At 46.8% G+C, this 27618-nt stretch overlaps 1 protein-coding gene across 1 annotated transcript in view; it reads left to right on the top strand.

Annotated features, from left to right (window-relative positions):
• The window catches only part of LOC122546376 (uncharacterized), a 217389-nt gene that overhangs the window by 108882 nt on the left and 80889 nt on the right, over positions 1-27618 (top strand). Inside the window, exons 21-28 of the mRNA XM_087973794.1 lie at positions 534-689; positions 5406-5561; positions 7076-7231; positions 11942-12097; positions 13603-13758; positions 21782-21974; positions 24468-24652; positions 25351-25506. Of these exons, the coding sequence (XP_087829920.1) occupies positions 534-689; positions 5406-5561; positions 7076-7231; positions 11942-12097; positions 13603-13758; positions 21782-21974; positions 24468-24652; positions 25351-25506 (1314 nt within the window). The remainder of the gene's footprint in view (positions 1-533; positions 690-5405; positions 5562-7075; positions 7232-11941; positions 12098-13602; positions 13759-21781; positions 21975-24467; positions 24653-25350; positions 25507-27618) is intronic.

Here is a 27618-nt window from a genome sequence, read left to right as displayed (position 1 = left end):
CTTTTCTCTTGTATTTGACCTCCCAGGATGCATTACCTTTCAATTATCCAGAATAAACTCCATCTGCCATTTCTCTGCCCAATCCTCCAACTCATCTACATTCTCACGTATCCTGTGATCGCCTTCCACACTATCCACAACTCCACCATTTTCCGCACTGGCAATAAAATCTCTAATACACACAGAAATGAATAATTTCTGCAAAAATTTACAATATAGAAGACATGACTTCATAGGCACACCCCTGATGTGGATACAACCCACCCACTGGATACACACCCAACCAATGTGTCCATGTCCTGTACACAGGGGCAGTGTGTATATTCAGACCCACCCTCCCTGTGGATCAGTGAGTGCCTGAGGTTCCCAATCTCAGGAAATTCCTGATGAACAACTGGATGGCTCTGCTCTGGGATTTGGGATTCAGATGCCGGTGGATGAGATAGTGTTGAAATGGATGTGCCCAGTAACCCTTCCCCCTGTCAGTGACTCTCCCCCTGTCTGTCTGACTCTTTGGTTTTCTCTCTGTGCAGGAAACACAACGAGGCAATCGCTGAGATTGAGAAGCTGAAAGTGACCAATCAGGAGCTGGAGACAAAGCTGGAGCAGATCCAACAGGATCTTCAGGAAGCCCGGGATCGGCCGGTGGATCAACAAGAGGAAGCAGCTGAGCGAGAGGAGAGAGAAGGGTAAGGGAGCGTGTGCAGACCCCATCCAGCCCACAGCCTGCACACAGTGTACTGGCACAAGATGGTGTCCACAATATTTGGACACAGAGGGTGGTATGTGTATGGCAGAAGCTGCCACAGGAAGTGGTGGAGATGGGAACATTTACAACATATAAAAGTCATGGATGAGCTGTACCGAAGGGTCTGTCTCTGTGCTGTACAACTGTGTGACTCTACCTCCTGCCCACTGGAGAGGTGGGGCTCAGTTGTTCTGCGTCTGACTTTCCAAATCTGTCCATTTTTAGTGCACATCAGTGTTTGATACGTTCAGCCTGGGTATGGGCTCAGGGAAATGAAAACTGCCCGTAGGCAGAGCTGGAAGGCGGAGTTAGAACATGGTCAGACATTTTAAAGCATAGAACATAGAACAGTACAGCACAGTACAGTTATAGAGTCATAGAGTCATAGTGTCATAGAGACGTACAGCACGGAAACAGACCCTTCGGTCCAACTCCTCCAAGCCGACCAGATATCCCAACCCAATCTAACCCAATTTACCACCACTTGGCCCACATCCCTCCAAACCCTTCCTATTCATAAACCCATCCAGATGCCTTTTAAATGTTGTAATTGTACCAGCCTCCATCACTTCCTCTGGCAGCTGCCCCTCAGGTCTCTTTTTTATCTTTCCCCTCTCATCCTAAACCAATGGAATTGGTGTTGGAGAGACTGTTAGGTCTGAGGGTTGATAAGTCCCCAGGGTCTGATGGTCTACATCCCAGGGTACTGAAGGAGGTGGCTCGAGAAATCGTGGATGCGTTGGTGATTATTTTCCCGAGTTCGATAGATTCGGGATCAGTTCCTGTGGATTGGAGGGTGGCTAATGTTGTACCACTTTTTAAGAAAGGAAGGAGAGAGAAAACAGGAAATTATAGACCAGTTAGTCTGACCTCAGTGGTGGGAAAGATGCTGGAGTCTATTATAAAGGATGAAATTACAACACATCTGGATAGTAGTAACAGGATAGGTCAGAGTCAGCATGGATTTATGAAGGGGAAATCATGCTTGACTAATCTTCTGGAATTTTTTGAGGATGCAACTGAAGATGGATGAGGGAGATCCAGTAGATGTAGTGTACCTGGACTTTCAGAAAGCTTTCGATAAAGTCCCACATAGGAGGTTAGTGAGCACATTTTGGGCGCATGGTATTGGGGGCAAAATACTAACTTGGATTGAAAGTTGGTTGGCTGATAGGAAACAAAGAGTAGTGATAAATGGCTCCATTTCGGAATGGCAGGCAGTGACCAGTGGGGTACCGCAGGGATCAGTGCTGGGACTGCAGCTTCGTACAATATATGTTAATGATATAGAAGATGGTATTAGTAATAGTATTAGCAAATTTGCTGATGATACTAAGCTGGGTGGCAGGGTGAAATGTGAGGAGGATGTTAGGAGATTACAGGGTGACCTGGACAGGTTAGGTGAGTGGGCAGATGCATGGCAGATGCAGTTTAATGTGGATAAATGTATGGTTATCCACTTTGGTGACAAGAACAGGAAGGCAGATTACTACCTAATGGAATCAATTTAGGTAAAGGGGCAGTACAGAGAGATCTGGGTGTTCTAGTACGCCAGTCAATGAAGGTAAGCATGCAGGTACAGCAGGTAGTGAAGAAGGCTAATAGCACGCTGGCCTTCATAACAAGAGGAATTGAGTATAGAAGCAAAGAGGTTCTTCTGCAGCTGTACAGGGCCCTGGTGAGACCACACCTGGAGTACTGTGTGTAGTTCTGGTCTCCAGATTTGAGGAAAGACATTCTGGCTATTGAGGGAGTGCAGCGTAGGTTCACGTGGTCAATTCCTGGAATAGTGGGAATATATTACGCTGAAAGACTGGAGCATCTGGGTTTGTATACCCTTGAGTTTAGAAGTCTGAGAGGGGATCTGATTGAGACATATAAGATTATTAAAGGATTGGACACTCTGGAGGCAGGAAACATGTTTCCACCGAACCAGAGGACACAGTTTAAAAATATGGAGTAGACCATTTAGGACAGAGATGAGGGGAAACGTCTTCACCCAGAGAGTGGTGGCTGTGTGGAATGCTCTGCCCCAGAGGGCAGTGGAGGCCCACTCTCTGGACTCATTTAAGAAAGAGTTGGATAGAGCTCTCAAGGATAGTGGAACCAACGGTTATGGAGATAAGACAGGAACAGGATACTGATTAAGGATGATCAGCCATGATCATATTGAATGGTGGTGCTGGCTCGAAGGGCAGAATGGCCTACTCCTGCACCTATTGTCTATTGTCTATACCCTCTAATTTGGACAACCTGACCCCAGGGTAAAGACTTTATCTATTTACCCTATCCATGCCCCTCATGATTTTATAAACCTCTATAAGGTCAACCATCAGCCTCCGACGGTCCAGGGAAAACAGCCCCAGCCTGTTCATCCCCTCCCTGGAGTTCATATCCTCAAATCCTGGCAACATCCTTGTAAGTTTTTTTCTGAACCCTTTCAAGTTTCACAACATCTTTCCGATAGGAAGGAGACCAGAATTGCACACAATATTCCAATAGTGGCCTAACCAATGTCCTGTACAGCCACAACATGACCTTCCAACTCCTGTACTCCATATTCTGACCAATAAAGGAAAGCATACCAAATGCCTTCTTCACTATCCTATCTACCTGCGACTCCACTTTCAAGGGGCTATGAAGCTGCATCCAATGTCTCTCTGTTCAGCTGCACTAACCAGGACCTTACCATTAAGTGTATAAGTCCTGCTAAGATTTGCTTTTCCAAAATGCAGCACCTTACATTTATCTAAATTAAACTTCATCTGCCACTCCTCAGCCCATTGGCCCATCTGATCAAGATCCTGTTGTAATCTGAGGTAACCTTCTTCGCTGTCCACTACACCTCCAATTTTAGTGTCATCTGCAAATTTACTAAATATACCTCCTGTGTTCACCTCCAAATCATTTACCATATATACCCAAGTAATTGTTAATCTCATGTAAAAGTAGACCCCCACCTTTTGTCCAAATAACCTGCATTTTCCATATATCACGAATTAAAGTCGACCCCAGTTCTTCACAGCTAACAGATCAATGTTGGAGAGTCAATGTGCTGGCCGTTACGTTCTGCCCCAGGTTTTCAGAATTATTATAATTTGTTTTCTTTTGTCCTTTATGCATTTAGAGATCAGTTGGGTTTCTGTTCATGATAGCAATAGAATTTTGATGGGTGGGAATTTCAGCCCCTCAAAAGTAGTATCCATGTAATAGTCAACCCCATAAAGTTAAACTTAAAAATTCGACAACAAATTGACTATTACTTGAGAATGTACGGTATGTAAATGATGAAAAGTAGAGGGCCCAGCACCGATCCTTGTGGCACTCCACTGGTCACAGGCCTCAGTCTGAAAAACAACCCTCCACCACCACCCTCTGCCTTCAATATCAAAGCAGTTCTTATCCAAATGGCTAGTTCTCCCTGTATTGCATGAGATCTAACCTTGCTAACCAGTCTCCCATGGGGAACCTTGTCGAATGCCTTACTGAAATCCATATAGATCGTGTCTACCTTCCATGTCTGTGCCAACCATGATGCCATTCTAAACTAAATCCATCTCTGGCAGTGTGTCCCAGGCACCTTGCCGTCCTCTGTAGATAAAAACCCCTGGCCTCACACATTTCCTTTAAGCTCACCCTCCTGTCTCCCATCTGAGCCACTAGTATTTGACATTAGCCCCCTGGGAAATGGGCACTGACCCCCCACCTTACCCATGCCGATCAGAATGTTATACACTTCTTTGGGTCACCTCCTCAGACTCCGAATTTGTGCCAAAAACAATCCAAGTTTTTAAAGCCTCTCCTTTCGAGCTAATATGCTCCAATCCTGGCACCATCCTGGTAAACGACATTCCCAACTTCTCCAAAGCCTCCCCATCTGTCCGATAGTGAGACAACCAGAAGTGCTCAGGATACTCCAAATGTGGTCCAACGAAAGGCACTTACAGCTGTGACACAACTTGCTGACCTTTACACTTACTGCCCTAACCAATGAAAGGCAGCATGTGGTAAGCCTTCTCTCCCACCTTACCCAATTGTGTTGTACTTTCAGGGAGCCACATACTTGCACCCCAAGAAGCCCCTGTGTATCAGCACTCCTCATGGTTCAGTCTGTGCTGTATACTTTCCTCTTGTATTTGTCCTCCCAAAATGCGTCACCTGACACTTGTCCAGAATAAACTCCATCTGCCATTTCTGTGCCCAACTTTCCAGCTGATCTATATCCTGCTGTACCCTGTGACCAACTTCCACACTATCCACCCTAAGTCCATTGATTTCCGTGTTGTAGGTCTAGAAATAAAACCTGTTAGTCAGAAAAGAACAATTTGTGCAAATCTTTACAATGCAAAATACGTGATTTCACAGACACTCCCCTCACTTTGGATACAGCCCACCCATTGGTTACACCCACAACTAATGTCCTGTACACAGGGGCAGTGTGTATATTCAGACCCAGCCTCCCTGTGGGTCAGTGAGTGCCTGTGGTTGCCATCTCAGGAAATTCCTGATGAACAGCAGGACTGGCTCTGCTCTGGGATTCAGGATTCAGATGCCGGTGTATGAGATAGTGTTGAAATGGATGTGCCCAGTAACCCTTCCCCCTGTCAGTGACTCTCTCCCCCTGTCTGTCTGACTCTTTGGTTTTCTCTCTGTGCAGTAAACACAACGAGGCAATCGCTGAGATTGAGAAGCTGAAAGTGACCAATCAGGAGCTGGAGACAAAGCTGGAGCAGATCCAACAGGATCTTCAGGAAGCCCGGGATCGGCTGGTGGATCAACAAGAGGAAGCAGCTGAGCGAGAGGAGAGAGAAGGGTAAGGGAGCGTGTGCAGACCCCATCCAGCCCACAGCCTGTACACAGTGTACTGGCACAAGGTGGTGTCCGCATTCACTGTGCGCGGGAGAGGTAGTGCTCAGTTGTTGTGTGTTTAACTCTATAGAGTCTGTTTGTGTTTGGTGCACATCAGCACTTGATATGCTCAGTGTGGGTGTGTGCTCCCACTTGGAGACAGAGCTGAGAGCCAGGGGTATAACATGGAGCATACATCTTAAAGCAGAGAACATGGACAGTACAGCACAGTACAGATACTTCAGTACACCATGTCTGTGCCAACCATGATGCTACTCTCTTCTAATGCCATCTGCCTGCCCATGTTCCATGTGCCTCCTTTATCACCTGGTTCATGTGTCTGTCTAAATGCTTCGTAAACATTGCAATAGGCTCTGTCTTTACCATCTCACTTTGTGGGTCATTTCCAGGCACCTACCATCCCAAATGTAAAAAACTTGCATCACACATCTCCATTAAATTTTCCTGTCTCTACTTAATCCTGTGCCCCCCTGGGTATTTGGCATTTTCACTCAGGGAAAAAGACCCTAGATATACACCCTATCCATGCCTCTCATCAAATTATATACCGACATCAGCTCACCGGTCAGCCTCCCACACTCTAGCAAAAGCAATCCATGTATGTCCGATCTCTCCTTATAACTGGAACGCTCCAATCCCAGGAATAGTTCGGTTGAACCATATTGCACATTCCCAAAAGCCTCCACATTCTTCCGACAGTGTGGCAACCAGAACTGTACACAATATTCCAAACATGTTCCAGCTAAACATTTATACAGCTCGAACATGACTTGTCGACATTTATACTCAATGCACTGACCATGAATGCAAGCCTTCTTTACCACCTCATCCATTTGCGTTACCGCTATCGGGGAGCGATGCACTCGCACTCCAAAATCCCTCTGTAAACCAGTGCTCATAATGGTCCTGCCAGGTACTGTACACTTTTCTCTTGTATTTGACCTCCCAAGATGCATTACCTTTCAATTATCCAGAATAAACTCCATCTGCCATTTCTCTGCCCAATCCTCCAACTCATCTACATCCTCATGTATCCTGTGATCGCCTTCCACACTATCCACAACTCCACCATTTTCTGCACTGCCAATAAAATCTCTAATACACACAGAAATGAATAATTTCTGCAAAAATTTACAATATAGAAGACATGACTTCATAGGCACACCCCTGATGTGGATACAACCCACCCACTGGATACACACCCAACCAATGTGTCCATGTCCTGTACACAGGGGCAGTGTGTATATTCAGACCCACCCTCCCTGTGGGTCAGTGAGTGCCTGTGGTTGTCATCCCAGGAAATTCCTGATGAACAGCAGGAATGGCTCTGCTCTGGGATTTGGGATTCAGATGCCGGTGTATGAGATAGTGTTGAAATGGATGTGCCCAGTAACCCTTCCCCCTGTCAGTGACTCTCTCTCCCTGTCTGTCTGACTCTTTGGTTTTCTCTCTGTGCAGTAAACACAACGAGGCAATCGCTGAGATTGAGAAGCTGAAAGTGACCAATCAGGAGCTGGAGACAAAGCTGGAGCAGATCCAACAGGATCTTCAGGAAGCCCGGGATCGGCCGGTGGATCAACAAGAGGAAGCAGCTGAGCGAGAGGAGAGAGAAGGGTGAGGGAGCATGTGCAGACCCCATCCAGCCCACAGCCTGCACACAGTGTACTGGCACAAGTTGGTGTCCACAACATTAGGACACAGAGGGTGGTATGTGTATGGCAGAAGCTGCCACAGGAAGTGGTGGAGATGGGGACATTTACAACATATAAAAGTCATGGATGAGCTGTACCGAAGGGTCTGTCTCTGTGCTGTACAACTGTGTGACTCTACCTCCTGCCCACTGGAGAGGTGGGGCTCAGTTGTTCTGTGTCTGACTTTCCAAATCTGTCCATTTTCAGTGCACATCAGTGTTTGATACGTTCAGCCTGGGTATGGGCTCAGGGAAATGAAAACTGCCCGTAAGCAGAGCTGGAAGGTGGAGTTGGGTCAGACATTTTAAAGCATAGAACATAGAACAGTACAGCACAGTACAGTTATAGAGTCATAGAGTCATAGTGTCATAGAGACGTACAGCACGGAAACAGACCCTTCGGTCCAACTCCTCCATGCCGACCAGATATCCCAACCCAATCTAACCCAATTTGCCACCACTTGGCCCACATCCCTCCAAACCCTTCCTATTCATAAACCCATCCAGATGCCTTTTAAATGTTGTAATTGTACCAGCCTCCATCACTTCCTCTGGCAGCTGCCCCTCAGGTCTCTTTTTTATCTTTCCCCTCTCATCCTAAACCAATGGAATTGGTGTTGGAGAGACTGTTAGGTCTGAGGGTTGATAAGTCCCCAGGGCCTGATGGTCTACATCCCAGGGTACTGAAGGAGGTGGCTCGAGAAATCGTGGATGCGTTGGTGATTATTTTCCCGAGTTCGATAGATTCGGGATCAGTTCCTGTGGATTGGAGGGTGGCTAATGTTGTACCACTTTTTAAGAAAGGAAGGAAAGAGAAAGCAGGAAATTATAGACCAGTTAGTCTGACCTCAGTGGTGGGAAAGGTGCTGGAGTCTATTATAAAGGATGAAATTACGGCACATCTGGATAGTAGTAACAGGATAGGTCAGAGTCAGCATGGATTTATGAAGGGGAAATCATGCTTGACTAATCTTCTGGAATTTTTTGAGGATGCAACTGAAGATGGATGAGGGAGATCCAGTAGATGTAGTGTACCTGGACTTTCAGAAAGCTTTCGATAAAGTCCCACATAGGAGGTTAGTGAGCACATTTTGGGCGCATGGTATTGGGGGCAAAATACTAACTTGGATTGAAAGTTGGTTGGCTGATAGGAAACAAAGAGTAGTGATAAATGGCTCCATTTCGGAATGGCAGGCGGTGACCAGTGGGATACCGCAGGGATCAGTGCTGGGACTGCAGCTTCGTACAATATATGTTAATGATATAGAAGATGGTATTAGTAATAGTATTAGCAAATTTGCTGATGATACTAAGCTGGGTGGCAGGGTGAAATGTGAGGAGGATGTTAGGAGATTACAGGGTGACCTGGACAGGTTAGGTGAGTGGGCAGATGCATGGCAGATGCAGTTTAATGTGGATAAATGTATGGTTATCCACTTTGGTGGCAAGAACAGGAAGGCAGATTACTACCTAATGGAATCAATTTAGGTAAAGGGGCAGTACAGAGAGATCTGGGTGTTCTTGTACGCCAGTCAATGAAGGTAAGCATGCAGGTACAGCAGGTAGTGAAGAAGGCTAATAGCACGCTGGCCTTCATAACAAGAGGGATTGAGTATAGAAGCAAAGAGGTTCTTCTGCAGCTGTACAGGGCCCTGGTGAGACCACACCTGGAGTACTGTGTGTAGTTCTGGTCTCCAGATTTGAGGAAAGACATTCTGGCTATTGAGGGAGTGCAGCGTAGGTTCACGTGGTCAATTCCTGGAATAGTGGGAATATATTACGCTGAAAGACTGGAGCATCTGGGTTTGTATACCCTTGAGTTTAGAAGTCTGAGAGGGGATCTGATTGAGACATATAAGATTATTAAAGGATTGGACACTCTGGAGGCAGGAAACATGTTTCCACCGAACCAGAGGACACAGTTTAAAAATATGGAGTAGACCATTTAGGACAGAGATGAGGGGAAACGTCTTCACCCAGAGAGTGGTGGCTGTGTGGAATGCTCTGCCCCAGAGGGCAGTGGAGGCCCACTCTCTGGACTCATTTAAGAAAGAGTTGGATAGAGCTCTCAAGGATAGTGGAACCAACGGTTATGGAGATAAGACAGGAACAGGATACTGATTAAGGATGATCAGCCATGATCATATTGAATGGTGGTGCTGGCTCGAAGGGCAGAATGGCCTACTCCTGCACCTATTGTCTATTGTCTATACCCTCTAATTTGGACAACCTGACCCCAGGGTAAAGACTTTATCTATTTACCCTATCCATGCCCCTCATGATTTTATAAACCTCTATAAGGTCAACCATCAGCCTCCGACGGTCCAGGGAAAACAGCCCCAGCCTGTTCATCCCCTCCCTGGAGTTCATATCCTCAAATCCTGGCAACATCCTTGTAAGTTTTTTTCTGAACCCTTTCAAGTTTCACACCATCTTTCCGATAGGAAGGAGACCAGAATTGCACACAATATTCCAATAGTGGCCTAACCAATGTCCTGTACAGCCACAACATGACCTTCCAACTCCTGTACTCCATATTCTGACCAATAAAGGAAAGCATACCAAATGCCTTCTTCACTATCCTATCTACCTGCGACTCCACTTTCAAGGGGCTATGAAGCTGCATCCAATGTCTCTCTGTTCAGCTGCACTAACCAGGACCTTACCATTAAGTGTATAAGTCCTGCTAAGATTTGCTTTTCCAAAATGCAGCACCTTACATTTATCTAAATTAAACTTCATCTGCCACTCCTCAGCCCATTGGCCCATCTGATCAAGATCCTGTTGTAATCTGAGGTAACCTTCTTCGCTGTCCACTACACCTCCAATTTTAGTGTCATCTGCAAATTTACTAAATATACCTCCTGTGTTCACCTCCAAATCATTTACCGTATATACCCAAGTAATTGTTAATCTCATGTAAAAGTAGACCCCCACCTTTTGTCCAAATAACCTGCATTTTCCATATATCACGAATTAAAGTCGACCCCAGTTCTTCACAGCTAACAGATCAATGTTGGAGAGTCAATGTGCTGGCCGTTACGTTCTGCCCCAGGTTTTCAGAATTATTATAATTTGTTTTCTTTTGTCCTTTATGCATTTAGAGATCAGTTGGGTTTCTGTTCATGATAGCAATAGAATTTTGATGGGTGGGAATTTCAGCCCCTCAAAAGTAGTATCCATGTAATAGTCAACCCCATAAAGTTAAACTTAAAAATTCGACAACAAATTGACTATTACTTGAGAATGTACGGTATGTAAATGATGAAAAGTAGAGGGCCCAGCACCGATCCTTGTGGCACTCCACTGGTCACAGGCCTCAGTCTGAAAAACAACCCTCCACCACCACCCTCTGCCTTCAATATCAAAGCAGTTCTTATCCAAATGGCTAGTTCTCCCTGTATTGCATGAGATCTAACCTTGCTAACCAGTCTCCCATGGGGAACCTTGTCGAATGCCTTACTGAAATCCATATAGATCGTGTCTACCTTCCATGTCTGTGCCAACCATGATGCCATTCTAAACTAAACCCATCTCTGGCAGTGTGTCCCAGGCACCTTGCCGTCCTCTGTAGATAAAAACCCCTGGCCTCACACATTTCCTTTAAGCTCACCCTCCTGTCTCCCATCTGAGCCACTAGTATTTGACATTAGCCCCCTGGGAAATGGGCACTGACCCCCCACCTTACCCATGCCGATCAGAATGTTATACACTTCTTTGGGTCACCTCCTCAGACTCCGAATTTGTGCCAAAAACAATCCAAGTTTTTAAAGCCTCTCCTTTCGAGCTAATATGCTCCAATCCTGGCACCATCCTGGTAAACGACATTCCCAACTTCTCCAAAGCCTCCCCATCTGTCCGATAGTGAGACAACCAGAAGTGCTCAGGATACTCCAAATGTGGTCCAACGAAAGGCACTTACAGCTGTGACACAACTTGCTGACCTTTACACTTACTGCCCTAACCAATGAAAGGCAGCATGTGGTAAGCCTTCTCTCCCACCTTACCCAATTGTGTTGTACTTTCAGGGAGCCACATACTTGCACCCCAAGAAGCCCCTGTGTATCAGCACTCCTCATGGTTCAGTCTGTGCTGTATACTTTCCTCTTGTATTTGTCCTCCCAAAATGCGTCACCTGACACTTGTCCAGAATAAACTCCATCTGCCATTTCTGTGCCCAACTTTCCAGCTGATCTATATCCTGCTGTACCCTGTGACCAACTTCCACACTATCCACCCTAAGTCCATTGATTTCCGTGTTGTAGGTCTAGAAATAAAACCTGTTAGTCAGAAAAGAACAATTTCTGCAAATCTTTACAATGCAAAATACGTGATTTCACAGACACTCCCCTCACTTTGGATACAGCCCACCCATTGGTTACACCCACAACTAATGTCCTGTACACAGGGGCAGTGTGTATATTCAGACCCAGCCTCCCTGTGGGTCAGTGAGTGCCTGTGGTTGTCATCTCAGGAAATTCCTGATGAACAGCAGGACTGGCTCTGCTCTGGGATTTGGGATTCAGATGCCGGTGTATGAGATAGTGTTGAAATGGATGTGCCCAGTAACCCTTCCCCCTGTCAGTGACTCTCTCCCCCTGTCTGTCTGACTCTTTGGTTTTCTCTCTGTGCAGTAAACACAACGAGGCAATCGCTGAGATTGAGAAGCTGAAAGTGACCAATCAGGAGCTGGAGACAAAGCTGGAGCAGATCCAACAGGATCTTCAGGAAGCCCGGGATCGGCTGGTGGATCAACAAGAGGAAGCAGCTGAGCGAGAGGAGAGAGAAGGGTAAGGGAGCGTGTGCAGACCCCATTCAGCCCACAGCCTGTACACAGTGTACTGGCACAAGGTGGTGTCTGCATTCACTGTGCGCGGGAGAGGTAGTGCTCAGTTGTTGTGTGTTTAACTCTATAGAGTCTGTTTGTGTTTGGTGCACATCAGCACTTGATATGCTCAGTGTGAGTGTGTGCTCCCACTTGGAGACAGAGCTGAGAGCCAGGGGTATAACATGGAGCATACATCTTAAAGCAGAGAACATGGACAGTACAGCACAGTACAGATACTTCAGTACACCATGTCTGTGCCAACCATGATGCTATTCTCTTCTAATGCCATCTGCCTGCCCATGTTCCATGTGCCTCCTTTATCACCTTGTTCATGTGTCTGTCTAAATGCTTCGTAAACATTGCAATGGTCTCTGTCTTTACCATCTCACTTTGTGGGTCATTTCCAGGCACCTACCATCCCAAGTGTAAAAAACTTGCATCACACATCTCCATTAAATTTTCCTGTCTCTACTTAATCCTGTGCCCCCCTGGGTATTTGGCATTTTCACTCAGGGAAAAAGACCCTAAATATACACCCTATCCATGCCTCTCATCAAATTATATACCGACATCAGCTCACCGGTCAGCCTCCCACACTCTAGCAAAAGCAATCCATGTATGTCCAAGCTCACCTGGAACGCTCCAATCCCAGGAATAGTTCGGTTGAACCATGTTGCACATTCCCGAAAGCCTCCACATTCTTCCGACAGTGTGGCAACCAGAACTGTACACAATATTCCAAACATGTTCCAGCTAAACATTTATACAGCTCGAACATGACTTGTCGACATTTATACTCAATGCACTGACCATGAATGCAAGCCTTCTTTACCACCTCATCCATTTGCGTTACCGCTATCGGGGAGCGATGCACTCGCACTCCAAAATCCCTCTGTAAACCAGTGCTCATAATGGTCCTGCCAGGTACTGTACACTTTTCTCTTGTATTTGACCTCCCAGGATGCATTACCTTTCAATTATCCAGAATAAACTCCATCTGCCATTTCTCTGCCCAATCCTCCAACTCATCTACATCCTCATGTATCCTGTGATCACCTTCCACACTATCCACAACTCCACCATTTTCTGCACTGCCAATAAAATCTCTAATACACACAGAAATGAATAATTTCTGCAAAAATTTACAATATAGAAGACATGACTTCATAGGCACACCCCTGATGTGGATACAACCCACCCACTGGATACACACCCAACCAATGTGTCCATGTCCTGTACACAGGGGCAGTGTGTATATTCAGACCCACCCTCCCTGTGGGTCAGTGAGTGCCTGTGGTTGTCATCCCAGGAAATTCCTGATGAACAGCAGGAATGGCTCTGCTCTGGGATTTGGGATTCAGATGCCGGTGTATGAGATAGTGTTGAAATGGATGTGCCCAGTAACCCTTCCCCCTGTCAGTGACTCTCTCCCTGTCTGTCTGACTCTTTGGTTTTCTCTCTGTGCAGTAAACACAACGAGGCAATCGCTGAGATTGAGAAGCTGAAAGTGACCAATCAGGAGCTGGAGACAAAGCTGGATCAGATCCAACAGGATCTTCAGGAAGCCCAGGATCGGCCGGTGGATCAACAAGAGGAAGCAGCTGAGCGAGAGGAGAGAGAAGGGTGAGGGAGCGTGTGCAGACCCCATCCAGCCCACAGCCTGCACACAGTGTACTGGCACAAGTTGGTGTCCACAACATTAGGACACAGAGGGTGGTATGTGTATGGCAGAATCTGCCACAGGAAGTGGTGGAGATGGGGACATTTACAACATATAAAAGTCATGGATGAGCTGTACCGAAGGGTCTGTCTCTGTGCTGTACAACTGTGTGACTCTACCTCCTGCCCACTGGAGAGGTGGGGCTCAGTTGTTCTGTGTCTGACTTTCCAAATCTGTCCATTTTTAGTGCACATCAGTGTTTGATACGTTCAGCCTGGGTATGGGCTCAGGGAAATGAAAACTGCCCGTAGGCAGAGCTGGAAGGCGGAGTTAGAACATGGTCAGACATTTTAAAGCATAGAACATAGAACAGTACAGCACAGTACAGTTATAGAGTCATAGAGTCATAGTGTCATAGAGACGTACAGCACGGAAACAGACCCTTCGGTCCAACTCGTCCATGCTGACCAGATATCCCAACCCAATCTAACCCAATTTACCACCACTTGGCCCATATCCCTCCAAACCCTTCCTATTCATAAACCCATCCAGATGCCTTTTAAATGTTGTAATTGTACCAGCCTCCATCACTTCCTCTGGCAGCTGCCCCTCAGGTCTCTTTTTTATCTTTCCCCTCTCATCCTAAACCTGTGGAATTGGTGTTGGAGAGACTGTTAGGTCTGAGGGTTGATAAGTCCCCAGGGCCTGATGGTCTACATCCCAGGGTACTGAAGGAGGTGGCTCAAGAAATCGTGGATGCGTTGGTGATTATTTCCCAGAGGTCGATAGATTCGGGATCAGTTCCTGCGGATTGGAGGGTGTCTAATGTTGTACCACTTTTTAAGAAAGGAAGGAGAGAGAAAGCAGGAAATTATAGACCAGATAGTCTGACCTCAGTGGTGGGAAAGGTGCTGGAGTCTATTATAAAGGATGAAATTATGACACATCTGGATAGTAGTAACAGGATAGGTCAGAGTCAGCATGGATTTATGAAGGGGAAATCATGCTTGACTAATCTGGAATTTTTTGAGGATGTAACTCTGAAGATGGATGAGGGAGATCCAGTAGATGTGGTGTACCTGGACTTTCAGCAAGCTTTTGATAAAGTCCCAATAGGAGGTTAGTGAGCAAATTTAGGGCGCATGGTATTGGGGGCAAAATACTAACTTGGAGTGAAGGTTGGTTGGTTGACAGGAAACAAAGAGTAGTGATAAATGGCTCCATTTTGGAATGGCAGGCAGTGACCAGTGGGGTACCGCAGGGATCAGTGCTGGGACTGCAGCTTCGTACAATATATGTTAATGATATAGAAGATGGTATTAGTAATAGTATTAGCAAATTTGCTGATGATACTAAGCTGGGTGGCAGGGTGAAATGTGAGCAGGATGTTAGGAGATTACAGGGTGACCTGGACAGGTTAGGTGAGTGGTCAGATGCATGGCAGATGCAGTTTAATGTGGATAAATGTATGGTTATCCACTTTGGTGGTAAGAACAGGAAGGTAGATTACTACCTAAATGGAATCAATTTAGGTAAAGGGGCAGTACAAAGAGATCTGGGTGTTGTTGTACACCAGTCAATGAAGGTAAGCATGCAGGTACAGCAGGTAGTGAAGACGGCTAATAGCATGCTGGCCTTCATGACAAGAGGGATTGAGTATAGAAGCAAAGAGGTTCTTCTGCAGCTGTACAGGGCCCTGGTGAGACCACACCTGGAGTACTGTGTGCAGTTCTGGTCTCCAAATTTGAGGAAAGACATTCTGGCTAATGAGGGAGTGCAGCGTAGGTTCACGAGGTCAATTCCTGGAATGGTGGGACTACCTTACGCTGAAAGATTGGGGTGACTGGGCTTGTATACCCTTGAGTTTAGAAGACTGAGAGGGGATCTGATTGAGACATATAAGATTATTAAAGGATTGGACACTCTAGAGGCAGGAAACATGTTTCCGCTGATGGGTGAGTGCCGAACCAGAGGACACAGCTTAAAAATACAGGGTAGACCATTTAGGACAGAGATGAGGAGAAACCTCTTCACCCAGAGAGTGGTGGCTGTGTGGAATGCTCTGCCCCAGAGGGCAGTGGAGGCCCAGTCTCTGGACTCATTTAAGAAAGAGTTGGATAGAGCTCTCAAGGATAGTGGAACCAAGGGTTATGGAGATAAGACAGGAACAGGATACTGATTAAGGATGATCAGCCATGATCATATTGAATGGTGGTGCTGGCTCGAAGGGCTGAATGGCCTACTCCTGCACCTATTGTCTATTGTCTATGCCCTCTCGTTCTGGACAACCTGACCCCAGGGTAAAGACTTTGTCTATTTATCCTATCTATGCCCCTCATGATTTTATAAACCTCTATAAGCTCAACCCTCAGCCTCCGACGGTCCAGGGAAAACAGCCCCAGCCTGTTCATCCCCTCCCTGGAGTTCATATCCTCAAATCCTGGCAACATCCTTGTAAATCTTTTCTGAACCCTTTCAAGTTTCACAACATTTTTCCGATTGGAAGGAGACCAGAATTGCACACAATATTCCAACAGTGGCCTAACCAATGTCCTGTACAGCCACAACATGACCTCCCAACTCCTGTACTCAATACTCTGACCGATAAAGGAAAGCATACCAAACACCTTCTTCACTATCCTATCTACCTGTGACTGCACTTCCAAGGAGCTATGAACTTGCACTCCAAGGTCTCTCTGTTCAGCTGCACGAACCAGGACCTTACCATTAAGTGAATAAGTCCTGCTAAGATTTGCTTTTCCAAAATGCAGCACCTTACATTTATCTAAATTAAACTCCATCTGCCACTCCTCAGCCCATTGGCCCATCTGGTCCAGATCCTGTTGTAATCTGAGGTAACCTTCTTCGCTCTCCACTACACCTCCAAATTTAGTGTCATCTGCAAATTTACTAAATATACCTCCTGTGTTCACCTCCAAATCATTTGCCGTATATACCCAAGTAATTAGAAGATAGAACATAGAACAATACAGCACAGAACAGGCCCTTCGGCCCATGATGTTGTGCCGAACATTTGTCCTAGCTTAAGCACCCATCCATGTACCTATCTAATTGCCGCTTAAAGGTCACCAATGATTCTGACTCTGCCACTCCCACAGCCAGCACATTCCATGCCCCCACCACTCTCTGGGTAAAGAACCTACCCCTGACATCCCCCTAATACCTTCCACCCTTCACCTTAAATTTATGTCCCCTTGTAACACTCTGTTGCACCCGGGTAAAAAGTTTCTGACTGTCTACTCTATCTATTCCTCTGATCATCTTATAAACCTCTATCAAGTCACCCCTCACCCTTCGCCTTACCAATGAGAAAAGGCCTAGCACTCTCAACCTATCCTCGTACGACCTATTCTCCATTCCAGGCAACATCCTGGTAAATCTTCTCTGCACCCTCTCCAAAGCTTCCACATCTTTCCTAAAGTGAGGCGACCAGAACTGCACACTGTACTCCAAATGTGGCCTAACCAAGGTCCTGTACAGCTGCAACATCACTTCACGACTCTTGAATTCAATCCCTCTGCTAATGAACGCTAATACACCATAGGCCTTCTTACAAGCTCTATCCACCTGAGTGTCAACTTTCAAAGATCCATGAACACAGACCCCAAGATCCCTCTGCTCCTCAACCTTACTAAGAACCCTACCATTAACCCTGTATTCCGCATTCTTATTTGTCTTTCCAAAATGGACAACCTCACACTTGACAGGGTTGAACTCCATCTGCCACTCCTCAGCCCAGCTCTGCATCATATCTAAGTCTCTTTGCAGCAGACAACAGCCCTCCTCACTATCCACAACTCCACCAATCTTCGTATCATCTGCAAATTTACTGACCCACCCTTCGACTCCCTCTTCCAAGTCATTAATAAAAATTACAAACAGCAGAGGACCCAGAACTGATCCCTGCGGAACTCCACTTGTAACTGGGCTCCAGGCTGAATATTTACCATCTACCACCACTCTCTGACTTCGACCGGTTAGCCAGTTCTCTATCCAACTGGCCAAATTTCCCCCTATCCCATGCCTCCTGACTTTCCGCATAAGCCTACCATGGGGAACCTTATCAAATGCCTTACTAAAATCCATGTACACTACATCCACTGCTCTACCCTCATCCACATGCTTGGTCACCTCCTCAAAGAATTAATTGTTGATCTTACGGAAAAGGAGACCCCCAATGTTTGGCCAAATAACCTGGAATTTTCCATATACCCTGTGTAAAAGTCGCCTCACAGCGAACAGATCCATGTTTATGAGTCAGTGTGCTGGCTGTCACATTCCGCTCCAGTGCTCCAGTCTCCTGGTTATTCCACTCTGCTCCCGGTCTTCCAGTCCGTTGCTGTTGCATTCCACTCTGGGTTTTCAGAATTATTAGAATTTGTTTTCTGCCCCTTATGCTTTTAGAGATCAGTTGGGTTTCTGCTCCCTATACCAAATGAATTTACTGGGCCTGAATTTCAGTCCCTCAAAAATAGTATCCATGTGATAGTCACCACCATAAATTTAACCTTAAAAAGTAGTCAAAAAATTTGACTATTACTTGAGAACATATGATATATAAGTGACAAAATGTAGAGGGCCCAGCACCGATCCTTGTGGCACTCCACTGGTCACAGGCCTCAGTCTGAAAAACAACCCTCCACCACCACCCTCTGTCTTCTACCTTTGAGCCAGTTCTGTATCCAAATGGCTAGTTCTCCCAGTATTGCATGAGATCTAACCTTGCTAATCAGTCTCCCATGGGGAACCTTGTCGAACGCCTTACTGAAATCCATATAGATCGTGTCTGCCTATCATGTCTGTGCCAACCATGATGCCATTCTAAACTAAACCCATCTCTGGCAGTGTGTCCCAGGCACCTTGCCATCCTCTGTAGATAAAACCCCTGGCCTCACACATTTCCTTTAAGCCCACCCTCCTGTCTCCCATCTGAGCCACTAGTATTTGACATTAGCCCCCTGGGAAATGGGCACTGACCCCCCACCCTACCCATGCCGATCAGGATGTTATACACTTCTTTGGGTCACCTCCTCAGCCTCCGAATTTGTGCCGAAAACAATCCAAGTTTTTAAAGCCTCTCCTTTCGAGCTAATATGCTCCAATCCTTGCACCATCCTGGTAAACGACATTCCCAACTTCTCCAAAGCCTCCCCATCTGTCCGATAGTGAGACAACCAGAAGTGCTCAGGATACTCCAAATGTGGTCCAACGAAAGGCACTTACAGCTGTGACACGACTTGCTGACCTTTACACTTACTGCCCTAACCAATGAAAGGCAGCATGTGGTAAGCCTTCTCTCCCACCTTACCCAATTGTGTTGTACTTTCAGGGAGCCACATACTTGCACCCCAAGAAGCCCCTGTGTATCAGCACTCCTCATGGTTCAGTCTGTGCTGTATACTTTCCTCTTGTATTTGTCCTCCCAAAATGCGTCACCTGACACTTGTCCAGAATAAACTCCATCTGCCATTTCTGTGCCCAACTTTCCAGCTGATCTATATCCTGCTGTACCCTGTGACCAACTTCCACACTATCCACCCTAAGTCCATTGATTTCCGTGCTGTAGGTCTAGAAATAAAACCTGTTAGTCAGGAAAGAACAATTTCTGCAAATCTTTACAATGCAAAATACGTGATTTCACAGACACTCCCCTCACTTTGGATACAGCCCACCCATTGGTTACACCCACAACTAATGTCCTGTACACAGGGGCAGTGTGTATATTCAGACCCAGCCTCCCTGTGGGTCAGTGAGTGCCTGTGGTTGCCATCTCAGGAAATTCCTGATGAACAGCAGGAATGGCTCTGCTCTGGGATTTGGGATTCAGATGCCGGTGTATGAGATAGTGTTGAAATGGATGTGTCCAGTAACCCTTCCCCCTGTCAGTGACTCTCTCCCCCTGTCTGTCTGACTCTTTGGTTTTCTCTCTGTGCAGTAAACACAACGAGGCAATCGCTGAGATTGAGAAGCTGAAAGTGACCAATCAGGAGCTGGAGACAAAGCTGGATCAGATCCAACAGGATCTTCAGGAAGCCCAGGATCGGCCGGTGGATCAACAAGAGGAAGCAGCTGAGCGAGTGGAGAGAGAAGGGTGAGAGGTTCCCAGGAGGTGGTGTGTCCCACTGAGTGGTTAATCCACTCATTCATTCCCCATCCCTGAACCCTCCAATCTGACATATCACACACATTCCAGCTCCTTGCCTGGGATTCACTTCCACCAATCATTGTACCCCCACCCCCACCGGGCAGGATGCCCCCATTCTGATTGGATGTTTGAATTCCTGAATTCTCCCCCCCCCCCAGCAGAGTTACATAGCAACAATGATTGGCTGTTTACCCCTGGAACTGCTTCAGTCAATCAACTGATTGAAGATTTAATCTCTCCCTTTCCTTCTCCCTCTAGTTTTTTAACTTCTTCCTCTACAGTGAAAACCGATCCCAAATCCTCAGTTAACAGCTCACCATTTCTTCATTGACCTTTTCATGGACCCTCCTGCGTTTTCCTTTGGTAGAAAGAAAACTGGAAAGGTGGGGAGAAAGCTGGCCCCCGGAGAAACTGAGTTAATGTGTCAAGTCCAGTGTGTCTCTTCAGAACTGAAGAGAAAGTTGACCATCTGACTGATTTTAAGCGTAGAGAAATGTAGAGAGAACAAGTGGAAGGGAGGTCAGGGAAATGTCAAAGGGCGAGCAAGATTACATTGACGCAGTATGACATGCAAAGGGAAGCAGATGGCTTGAGCTGTGACCATCAGTTCCAATCCTCTCTGGGTCCACTTGTGGTCAGCTATCATTGTACCACTGTTTGAGAAGAAATGAATATGAGAAAGGCTGGAAAATTACAGTCCATAAGCTCGGTGGGTGTAGAAATTATTGGAAAAAGAATTCTGAGGGAGGGGATAAATCTTTGTTCAGAAAGACATGGATTAATCACAGACTGTCAGCATGGATTTGTTCAGGGAAGTTTGTATCTGACTAGTGTGACTGAATGATGCGGTACAAGGACAGTCAATGAGGGCAGTGTGTTGGATTTGGTCTATATTGGCTTGAGCAACGCTTTTTATTTGGCAGGATGTGGCACACTGGTCACAGACGTTAAAACCGTCAGGATCCAAGGCAGACTAGTAAGATCGATCCAATAGCAGCTCAGAACGAGGGAGTAAAGAGTAATGATGGGTGGGTGTTTCTGTGGCTGGCAGGGGGATTCCCCAGCCCTCAGTCCTACACTCCCTGCTGTTTGTGGAACGTGTCAATGATTTGCCCTTGAATACAGAGGGTATGGTTAAGAGGTCTGTTAGTGCAAAGGCTAGCTGTGTCCTTGTAATGTTGGAGAAAACTGGAGCTTGCAAGAAAATAGTAATGGGGCAATCATGTATTTGGAAGAACAAAGAAAATTTACAGCCCAGGAACAGGCCTTTAGGCCCTCCAAGCCTGAGCCGATCCAAATCTACTGTTTAAACCTGTTGCCCAACTCCTAAGCATCTGTATCCCTTTGCTCCCCACCTACTCCTGCATCTGTCCAGATGCATCTTAAATGAACCTACTGTGCCTGTGTGGAGATGAACTCAAATTGCTGCATTCCATAAAGTGATGGAACATGAGCTGGAAAGTGGGACCAGAGTGGACAGTTCCATATTGGCCTCCTTCCCTGCTATACATTTTGATGTTCCAAAAATGTGTGTAATGCAGAACTGTAGGCTGTCCCAAGGGATTATAAAACTGCAATGTTAATGCAAGTCTCCCTTTCACTCATCCTTCCCTACTGCATTCACATAGTCGCTGCTGATCCATGCTCAGTCTGTCCCTGAGCCCCCTCTCCCTCATACAGAGCTGATCCAAGCAGCAGCCTCTTTATTTCAGGCTCATCTGTTGAACACAAAGTAACATCGCTCTCTCTCTCTCTCTCGCTCTCTCTCTCTCTCGCTCTCTCTCTCTCGCTCTCTCTCTCTCTCTGAATTTCCTCGACAGACTTCAGAGAACTCGCTCCATCCGACGCCGTGTGACCCAAAAACCGACCCCCCTGGGAGAGAATCCTGCACTCGCTCACCTGAGGGTCGAAGGCCCGGATGTAACCATGGCAACAGGTGGCAATGGAGATGGAGTCAGTGAGGAACCAGCAGCGTCTTCAGGACGTGACGGAGCAGCAGAGAGAATGAAAGAGGTAGCTGGGCCCAGGAAGCAGGTGTCTCCACCATGAGAGCTGCAGCTGGAGGGAGGGCCTCAATCCAACAGGAACTGTCTCCCCCAGTGCAGTCCCCACCCAGACACTCAGGTCTCCTCACTGAGCTGAGGGACAAAGGGCCTGAGCCAGGCCTGAAACCCTCAGTGAATCGGAGACAGTCTCTCACCTGGTGAGGGTCTCACTTTGTATCAACTCCACCATCAGGGAATGTTAATAGAACATAGAACAGTACAGCACAGTACAGGCCCTTCTGCCCACAATGTTCTGCCAAGCATTTATCTTAATCTAAGATCAAGCTAACCTATACACCCCTCAATTTACTGCTGTCCGTGTGCTTGTCCAGCAGTCTCTTAAATGTCCCTAATGTCTCTGACTCTACTACCACAGCTAGCAGTGCATTCCACACACCCACCACTCTCTGTGTAAAGAACCTACCCCTGACATCGCCCCTATACCTTCCTCCAATCAACGTAAAACTCTGACCCCTTGATACAGTCATTTCTCCCCTGGGGAAATGTCTCTGGCTATCTACTCTATCTATGCCTCTCATTACCTTGTACACCTCTGTCACGTCACCTCTCTTCCTTCTCTCCAGTGTGAAAAGCCTGAGCTCACTCAACCTCTCTTCATAAGACAAACCCTCCAATCCAGACAGCATCCTGGTAAATCTCCTCTGCACCCTCATCTCCATCCTTCCTATAATGAGGCGACCAGAACTGGACACAATATTCCAAGTGTGGTCTAACCAGGGTTTTATAGAGCTGCAGCAAAACCTCGCAGCTCTTAAACTCAATCCCCCTGTTAATGAAAGCTGACACACCATACGCCTTCTTAACAACCTTATCAACTTGGGTGGCAACTTTGAGGGATATACTTGCATAAATCTAAGATCCCCTCTTCCTCCACACTGTCAAGAATCCTGTCTTTAACCCTGTATCCAAATCCAACCTTCCAATATGAATCACTTCACATTTGTCCAGGTTAAAATCCATCTGCCACTTCCCAGCCCAGCTCTGCATCCTGTCAATGTCTTGTTGTAGCCTGCAACAGCCCTCGACACTATCTACTACACCACCGACCTTTGTGTCATCAGCAAACTTACCAACCCATCCTATCACTTCTTCATACAAGTCATTTATAAAAACTACAAAGAGCAGAGGCCCAAGAACAGATCCCTGCGGGACACCACTGGTCACTGACCTCCAGGCGGAAAACTTTCCATCCACTACCACTTGCTGTCTTCTTTCAGCCAGCCAATTCTGTATCCAGACAGCCACATTTCCCTGTATCCCATACCTCCTAACTTTCTGAATGAGCCTACCGTGGGGAACCTTATCAAATGCCTTACTGAAATCCATATACACCACATCCACTGCTCAGCCTTCATCAATGTGTCTCGTCACATCCTCAAAGAACTCAATAAGGGTTGTGAGGCATGACCTGCCCCTCTCAAAACCACGCTGACTATCTTTAATCAAACTATGTTTTTCCAAATAGTCATAAAACCTATCTCTCAGAATCCTTTCCAGTCCCTTGTTTACCACAGACGTAAGACTGACTGGTCTGTAATTCCCAGTTATACTCCCATGGAGTAGTACTCTCTGGTGACCATCGCCAGAGGTGCAGCAATCTCACTCCTCGCTTGCCGTAGTAACCTTGGATATATCTGGTCTGTCCCTGGGGACTTATCTATCCTGATGCTTCCCAGAATTTCCAGCACATCCACTTCCTTAATATTAATCTGCTCAAGCAATTTTGCCTGGTCCATGGTGTTCTCACTATCAACAAGGTCCCTCTCCCTCGTGATTACTGAAGAAAATAACTCATTTAGGGCCTCTCTTACCTCCTCAGACACCAGGCACAAGTTCCCTCCACTATCCCTGATCAGCCCTACCCTCACTCTGATCATTCTCTTATTCCTCACGTCAGTGTAGAACACCTTTGGGTTTTCAATGCTCCTTCCCCCCAAGCTTTTTGTGTCCCCTCCTAGGTCTCCTCTGGCCAGTTTTGAGTTATTTCATGGCTAACCTGTCACCCTCTAAAGCTGTGACAATTCTAAATGTCCAAACCAAGACAATTTGGGAAAGTCCAATTGACTCTTGGCTGACGACCTTAAATTATACAAGTTTCCCTTAGATTCTGGGGAGGGGTGTTTTTGGAAATTCGGTGGGGATGTAACTTGCTGAATATTTCAGCCTCCCAGCACAATGGGATTGGAGTCTTTTGGGGAGAATGGAATGGTTAAGAGGGATTGAAGACTCAAAGAGAGTCAGAGACAGTGTCTGAGAGATAAAAGCTCAGGGGAAGTGGATGAACGATGAGAGAGACTGAAAGGACATGAGTGATGTGAGAGGTACAGAGGAAGGCTGGGCTGGGTGAGAGGTGCAGATAGATGGTTTACAATGTACATTTGTGCATTTTGCCTTCCAACTGGTGATTGAATGTGGTCCCTGTGTGTGTTCCTGCCCCCAGTTACAGGAAGAGCTTGTCTCTCTGCGCAGTAAACAGGAGGCAGCCATCACTGAGAACCAAAAACTCAAAGGGACCAATCAGGAGCTGGAGACGAAGCTGGAGCAGATCCACAAGGATTTTCAGGAAGCCCGGGATCGGCTGGGGGATCAACAGGAGGAAGCAGCTCAGCGAGAGGAGAGAGAGGGGTAACAAACTCCGAATGCTGAGCAATCGTTATATGCACTGTGTACAAATTCCATATACTGACTGTTTCTGTGTGGTCTGTGTCTGCTCTGTTCAATTGTTCTTTGATTGATTGTAAAAGTCTGTTTATGTTTAATGCTCTCTGTATTAATTGGTTATGTCTGGATGTGGACTCAGGATCAAGTAAAATCAGAGGAGCTGAAAGTCAGAATTGGAAGGTGGAACAAGACACTTTAAACTATTGGAAATGAAAACGATCGCACACACAGAAATTAATGTCAAATCTGCTGAGGTTGAGATACAAGGTTTACAAAGTGTCCACATGCCATTCATTCTGTACATATGCAACTGACTTTATAGACACATCCCCGACTGTAGGGACATTATAATCCACATGCAACACTTTGCATACACTCTCGGCTCTCTGTGAACACCCTGAAAACGTTTACACACACTGTACACTGTATACACAGGGGTATTGTGAGTATTCAGACCCAGCCTCACTGTGGGATAGTCAGTGCCTATGGTTTCAAATCTCCGAACTTCCTGATGAACAGCAGGAATGGGAGCTAGTCTGGGATTTGGGATTCAGATGCCGGTGTATGAGATAGTGTTGAAATGGATGTGCCCAGTAACCCTTCCCCCTGTCAGTGACTCTCTCCCCCTGTCTGTCTGACTCTTTGGTTTTCTCTCTGTGCAGTAAACACAACGAGGCAATCGCTGAGATTGAGAAGCTGAAAGTGACCAATCAGGAGCTGGAGACAAAGCTGGAGCAGATCCAACAGGATCTTCAGGAAGCCCGGGATCGGCTGGTGGATCAACAAGAGGAAGCAGCTGAGCGAGAGGAGAGAGAAGGGTAAGGAAGCGTGTGCAGACCCCCATATTGAGTACATTTCCCTCACTTCGTCTGCATTCCATTTACTGCGTATGTACATGCACACTGTGTATGTACGGTTCCATTGCTCTGTGGTTCATTGTACAAGTCTAGTTACTTTTGATGCTGACTGTGGTTGATTGGTCAAGCCTGGATATGGGTTCTGGGAAAAGTAAACAGCTGGCTGATAGACCCAGCGTCAGATTTGGAAAATGGAGCAGACATTTTAAAATATATTTTTATAAAACCTGTTCACACAAAGATGTGTCTGCGTGGGTTTCCTCTGGTTGCTCTGAATTCCTCCCACAGTCCAAAGATGTGCGGGTCAGGTGAATTGGCCGGGCTAAATTGCCCATAGTGCTAGGTGCATTGGTCAGAGGGAAATAGACCTGGGCGGGTTACTCTTCGGAGGGTCGGTGTGGACTTGTTGGGCCGAAGGGCCTGTTTTCACACTGTAGGGAATCTGATCTAATCTAAAAAAAAATCAGTGTCTTCTCTGATGGTCTGAGACAGAAACTCACCATCATCGGCGCTCCCTCACAGATGAGGATGACTCTCTCCGTCTCTCAGGGGGAGTCTGAATGTGGCTGTAGAGACCGATCTGGATACTGCAGGCTGTGTTACACTGGGCTAGGTAGTGGTCATGGGGCGGGGTGGGTGGGGCACTGATGTGGCGTGCATTGTTACCCCCGGGCTTCTGCTTTTTCCTGACGGTCAGTCTCAGTGCCCCATCCCTTCCCGGATGCTTCTCCTCCATTTTGGACTATCTCGGGCCAGTGATTCCCAGGGGCCTGTGGGAATGTCACATTTCACCAGTGAGGCCTTGAGGGTCTGAATGAAGCCCTTTCTGTGTCCACCTGGGGCTCACCTGCCATTTCGAAGCTGGGAGTACAGCACCTGCTCGAGGCAGGTTGTGTTGGTCATGTGGATGACGTAGCCAGCCCATCCAAACCCATCAAGGGTAGTCAGTGCCTTCATGCTGGGGATGTGGGCCGAATTAAAGCAGCTGCTGTTGGTGCCTCTTTCTTCCGAGTGGATTTGCAGGATCTAGCAAAGGCAATGTTGGTGGGACTGCTCCAGCACCTTGAGGTCCCTGCTGTAGACAGTCCACATCTCAGAGCCATACAGGAGGGTGGGAACCACCACAGCTCTGTGTACCATGCTGTTGGTGTTGGATCTGATATTGTTGTCCCATGTGTACGCTGCGACTGGTACACACCTTGTCAATTGTACACCTCCTCCCCCAAACACAACAAGCACAGGGGCAGGAGGAGTATCAAAGCTCAATCTCACATTGATTCAGTCAGTGCCTGTGGATCCTAATGCCAGGACATTCCTGATGATCTGCAGAAACGGGAGCTGGCATTTGGGATTGGGATGTTGACGAATGAGAAAATCAAACAATATAGGTCTCCATTCAGTCTCTCGGTCAGTGACTCTCTCCCCCTGTCTGTCTGACTCTTTGGTTTTCTCTCTGTGCAGTAAACACAACGAGGCAATCGCTGAGATTGAGAAGCTGAAAGTGACCAATCAGGAGCTGGAGACAAAGCTGGAGCAGATCCAACAGGATCTTCAGGAAGCCCGGGATCGGCCGGTGGATCAACAAGAGGAAGCAGCTGAGCGAGTGGAGAGAGAAGGGTGAGAGGTTCCCAGGAGGTTGTGTGTCCCACTGAGCGTCCGATCCTCTCATTCCCCATCCCTGAATTCTCCAATCCGATGTCTTACACACATTCCCAGCTGCTTACCCAGGTCACACATCTTCCGATCACATTCCCCCCCCCCCCCCCCCAGTGACCAGGAACCCTCTCAGGTCCTGATTGGATTCTTGAATTCTCCCTTCAACAGTGTTACATAGCAACAGTGATGGTCTGTCTACCCTTGGAGCTGCTTCAGCCAATCAACTGATTGACGAATAAATTGGAATAAATGTTATTCTAATTTTATTTTGACTCTTTTCCACCAATGAGAGGAAGGGATGTGATGGCAGACGGTAAGCAGAAGATGATGGTATCAGAAACAACCTCTCCAGCCTGCTTTGCCTCTCAATATGACCATGGCTGCTCTCATTTTGGGCCGAACTTCAGTTTCCTGCCT

The sequence above is a fragment of the Chiloscyllium plagiosum genome, unplaced genomic scaffold, assembly GCF_037043375.1.
Source record: "Chiloscyllium plagiosum isolate Xiang-an unplaced genomic scaffold, Cpla_swu_hap1 HiC_scaffold_26, whole genome shotgun sequence".
Classification (NCBI taxonomy): domain Eukaryota; kingdom Metazoa; phylum Chordata; class Chondrichthyes; order Orectolobiformes; family Hemiscylliidae; genus Chiloscyllium; species Chiloscyllium plagiosum.
Note: the sequence above shows the minus strand (reverse complement) of the source record. Positions and strands in the feature narration are given on the sequence as shown.